This window comes from Eriocheir sinensis, chromosome 8, assembly GCF_024679095.1.
Source record: "Eriocheir sinensis breed Jianghai 21 chromosome 8, ASM2467909v1, whole genome shotgun sequence".
In the NCBI taxonomy this organism is placed as follows: domain Eukaryota; kingdom Metazoa; phylum Arthropoda; class Malacostraca; order Decapoda; family Varunidae; genus Eriocheir; species Eriocheir sinensis.
The window spans coordinates 14,005,911-14,010,910 of record NC_066516.1 but is presented as its reverse complement, the minus strand read 5'-3'; the positions used below and the strand labels follow the sequence as shown (position 1 = coordinate 14,010,910).

The 5,000-nt window shown below is 44.1% G+C and overlaps 1 protein-coding gene across 11 annotated transcripts in view; it reads right to left on the bottom strand.

The window, feature by feature from the left end:
• Positions 1 to 5,000, bottom strand: part of LOC126995572 (rho guanine nucleotide exchange factor 4-like) — a 232,256-nt gene that overhangs the window by 152,901 nt on the left and 74,355 nt on the right. For all 11 annotated transcript variants that reach the window (XM_050855228.1, XM_050855235.1, XM_050855233.1 and 8 more), the window contains one exon: positions 406 to 575. In XM_050855228.1, coding sequence (XP_050711185.1) covers positions 406 to 575 — 170 coding nt within the window. The remainder of the gene's footprint in view (positions 1 to 405; positions 576 to 5,000) is intronic.

The following is a 5,000-nucleotide window of genomic DNA, read 5'->3' as shown; positions in this document are numbered from 1 at the left end:
AAATAGCTCTGTCTACCATAAAGATGGAGCATTTTCTTCCCGACGGCCGGCATAGAAAACGTTCTTTTAGGGGATACGTTATCATTTTCAGTATAACAGCAAGGTAAAGGTAAAGTTGGGGGCATACACTGTAGCAGCGCGTGGCCTCGGTGCTCATCTCCGAGCATAACAGCATAACTCTTTGTTTTGTTTATTTTACCCATAACAGCAAACGCTAAGGTAAAATAAACAAAAGAAACAGGAAGAGAGGACACACTTCATCACATTCAGTATAACAACAAACACACTACGGCAAGATAGACAAAACAAAGAGGGACAGAGGGAGCGCCTTATCACATTCAGTATAACAGCAAACACTTCACAGGTAAGATAAATAAAGCAAAGAGGGAGAGAGGACATCCTTACCTCCTGATGTCCCATTCGGAGTGGCTGAGGGACGCTCTCCTGAAGGCGGGGGAGGAGGACGCCTTCTCTTTCCTGATGGTGCGGATAATGCCTCCACCTCCTCCTCCACCTCCGCCGCTGCCTCCACCTCCTCCTCCACTGCCGGGCCGCCCTCGCCACCACACACCCTCCTGCAGAAAAAAAGTACAAATAGTTAAAAATAGTTAAGATAAAGTAGGTTAAGTAAGATAAAGTAAAGTAAAATAAGATGTGTGCAGTGTCATTTACAAAATTTATAATAGATAATGATAAATTTATAATATTTATCATTCAAAAGATGAGGAAGAACACGATAGACAACAACGACAACAACAACAAAAAAAGTAATGATAAAAATGGTAACAAGAAATAAAATATGAATAATAAAACATCTGGCTTTTTTTTTTACTTCACATTGCATTCTCATCCTTCATCATCGTCCTACTCTCATCAATCCACGCACTTCCAAAGCTACTTATCAACATCCTCCTTCTTCTCCTTCACCTCCTCCTCCTCCTCATCATCATCATCGTTCTCTTCCTTGCTTTGTTTGAATGGCAACTACTACTACTACTACTACTACCACTACTACTACTACTACTATTTCCTCCCATTGTTCATCCTCCTCCGGTTAAGTGATTAATAAATTCATGTTTATATAATACTTGTGCTGAAAAAGAAAAAAAATTGAACCCTCCAGGACGGGCCAAAGTTACATCAATTCACGTTTAGGAGACGCGTAAAAACTAAATCATTAACAGGTTGGACGTGTAGTTATTGCAATTATTAAAACATCTTGTCAGCAGTCTTTCCGTTGAACAGTAAACACTTGACGACACCACTGTTTGAGAGCCGATTTGCTTGTCTGTCTGTCTGTTGGTCTGTCCTGTGGGTGGTGAGTTCCGGCAAATAGGTAGGCGGACCTTGTTTGTCTGTTTGTTTGCTTGTCTGTTTGTCTGTTTTTTTTTTCCCGCCTGGTAGTGTTCCGTCAAATCAGTAGTTCCTGTCTGTCTATCTGTCTGTAAGGGCTCCTCCAAATCGGCAGTTACTATTTCATCCCTTTTCCACGCTGCATCCATGAACCTTTGTGTCTGTTAGGGCTAGGCTAAGTCAAATCAACGGCCTCTGTCCATTTCCCTGTCTTTTTGTCGTATTATAAGTGAAAAAAATGCTAAGGGAGGGAAGGAGAGGGAGGAAAGGGTGGTAAATGAATGAATGAGAGAATGGAGGGAGGGATAGAGGGAAACAGAGGAAGGGGGTTAAAGGAATTGTAAGTGAGAAATTAGACGGGGGAGGGAGGGAGAGAGGGAGGGAAATAGAGAAAAGGGGGAATGTATTGGAGAAGTAAATGAGAAAAAATGTAAAGAGAGGGAGGGAAGAAAGGGAAAGGGATAGAAGAATGGAATGAGAATGGAGAGGGAGAGGGAAACAAAGGAAGGGGGAAATGGAATGGAATAGAGAGGTGGTATGTGAATGTAGGGGAGAGGGGAAGGAAGGGGTTAAGGAAAGGGATGTAGAGGAAAGAGGGAAAAAAGGGGGTAAAGGGAGAGAGGGAAGAAAAGGGAGAGGGGAAAAAAAGATAGAGAAGAAAAGGGGTAAAGGAATGGGATGTAAGGGAAAAGAAGGGAAGGGGTGAATGAATGAAATGTGAGAATGGGGGGGGAGGGAGAGAGGGAAACAAAGAACGAGGGGAATGGAATGTAATGGAGGAATGTGAGAATGGAGGGGGAAGTAAGGGAGGGGGGAGAGGGGGATGACATGGGGAGGACTTATACGTCATTATTAGTGGGGTGGAGCAGTGGGGAGGATGTGAGGCTTATGAGGTGATGGGTGTGTGGGAGTGGGGGGGTGGGGTGGGGGGAGAGAAGGGGGGGAGGGGGAGGGGGAGGAGAGAGAAGAAAGGGATGTTGATGTAGTGGTACCATATATATTTTTTCTTTTAAAGATTGAATTATCATGGCGGTTATATTTTTATTAATCTATTTTTTTATTATCATTTAAGAGAAACATCAACACCAACAAAGGCTATACCCCTAATCTTCCTCCTCCTCCTCCTCCTCTTCCTCTTCCACCTCCTCTTCCTCTTCCACTCCTTCCCTTTTCCTTTCCCTTCTCTTACCCCATTCACCACAATTACTACCACCATCACTACTACTACTACTACTACTACTACTACTATTACTACTCCCAATACCACTACTACTATTATTACTACTACTATTACCACCACTACCACTACCATCACTACTACCACTACTACTACTACTACTACCACTACTACTACTACTACTGGCATTTCTAAAACAACCAAAACGAAAAACCTTTGTATGCAAGTATAGGAACAACAATTTTTAACACCTTGGGGGGACTAAGACATTTTAATATATCTTTCTGCATTTATATTCCTTCGTAAAACTTTAGTAAAATGAGAAAACTTTGGAATCTAAAACAAGTGCAATGCTGACTGTGTGTGTGTGTGTGTGTGTGTGTGTGTGTGTTTTATAGGGGCATGAGAGAATAGGAAATAGAAAGAAAGAGAAGTGAAAGATGTTGTAAGAGAAAAAAAATGTGGGACGAAAGGAGGAAAAAGGAGAAAGATGAAAGGGAGAAGAAAGGAGAAGAGAGGAAAAAAAAAAGAGAATAGGAAGGAGAAAGTTTAAAGGGAGGAGAGAGAGAGAGAGAGAGAGAGAGAGAGAGAGAGTTCACACAGCTTCCTGCCGTAACCCCACCTCCCCACCCCCCTTTATCTCTTCCCTCTTCCCCTTCTTTCTCTCCCTTCACTCCCCTCCTCCCCTTCCCCTCTCTGACTGACAACAAGGGAAAGGGGGTAACACTTCCGGGAGAGAGAGAGAGAGAGAGAGAGAGAGAGAGAGAGAGAGAGAGAGAGATTTTATACTTGTAAGTTAAAGCCCTGTTTACACACACACACACACACACACACACACACACACACACACACACACACACACACACTTCAGACAGTAAACAGACCCTGGCGAAATGGAGGAAGAAAGAAAAAGAGGAGGAGGAGGAGGAGGAGGAGGAAGAGGAAGAGGAGGAGGGAGGGTGAAAGTGCTAACATATATTATTACCCTAACACTTTTTCTCTCTCTCTCTCTCTCTCTCTCTCTCTCTCTCTCTCTCTCTCTCTCTCTCTCTCTCTCTCTCTAAGTTGTTGACACACGGATGCCAGCTAACCTCACTACTTCCTCCTCCTCCTCCTCCTCCTCCTCTTCTCCTCCTCCTCCTTCTCCTGAGTAACAAGGAAGAGGAGGAGGACAAACAGACAAACATGCAGGAGACATAAAAACAGGAAGACGAGACCAGAAACAATCCACGTGTGTGTGTGTGTGTGTGTGTGTGTGTGTGTGTGTGTGTTCTACTCATTTCCCATATCTTCATCTTTTCCCTTTTTTTCCCCTTCCTTTCTTCCCCCAAACTTTCCTCTTCCCACTTTCCCTTTTCTTCTATTGCCATCCCCTTTCCCTCCTCTTCCCCTTCCCTAACTAACCTCTCCCCTTCCCCTCATCTCTTTCTCTCCCTTCCCTTATTTCTCCTCCCTTTCCTCCCTTTTCATTTATCCCCCTTCTTCATCTCCTCCTCCGCCTTCTCCCATTTCTCCCTTTTTCCTCCTTTCTTCTTCCCCTTTCCCTTATTTCTTTCTCCCCTTCATTCATTTCTCCTTCCCCTTTTCCTATTTCCTTCCCCTTTACTCACCTCTTCTCCTGCCCCCATCTCTCTCTCCTCTTCCCTTTCCATCAATAGTGTGGCAGAGCTTATTAATTACCTAATCTAATAACCCCTTCCCTTTTTACCCTCCTTCCCTTCCCTCTACCTCCCTTCCCTCACCGCCTCCTTCTCCTCCTTCTTCTCCTTCCTTCACCTCCTCCTCCTTCTCCCTTCTCCTCCCGACAATGCCAGCGTTAAGGAATTTTATCTACTTTTTATTTTCTTCCAAGGGTGTGTTGGTCCTTTGTATTCTGTCCTCCACCCTAAACCTCCCTCACCTCCACTGCCATCGCTCCACCCTTATCACCATCACCTGTCCCATCTCACTCTCCCTCATCCACCCTCCTCACCATTCCTCCACCAACATATATTACCAACACTTACTAAGGTTGGTATATTACAAGACACTTTCGATTCTCACATCAATTATTTTTAAAGGTCAAAGAGGGGGTCAGTTGGGTTCTAATGAGTGTTTCTTCAGGTTCATGGTACAGAGGAAGGGTCAAACTACCACCAGGGTCATAAAACTACTCATGGAAACGCCCACAACTACTACGAAAGCCTTGTCAGTTATGTGTTCTTGGGCTTGAAACGCTTGAAACACTTGAAACACTTTATTATGCTTACAAAAAAAAAAAAAAAAGGTTTTATAATGAGGAGAAATTAATTTAGCGACATGTCTTGTAATATGATCCTTAATTTTCTCACTTCATTTCATCACACGTCTCTCTTTCCCTTCCCCGGATCAGGTAAATGTCTCCCACAAAACGTACAGTCAAGGCGGGTACGAGGCCATTAGTGTTTCAGCACCCTCCCCCACACCCCACCCTCCCGCGCCCCTCCCCTGC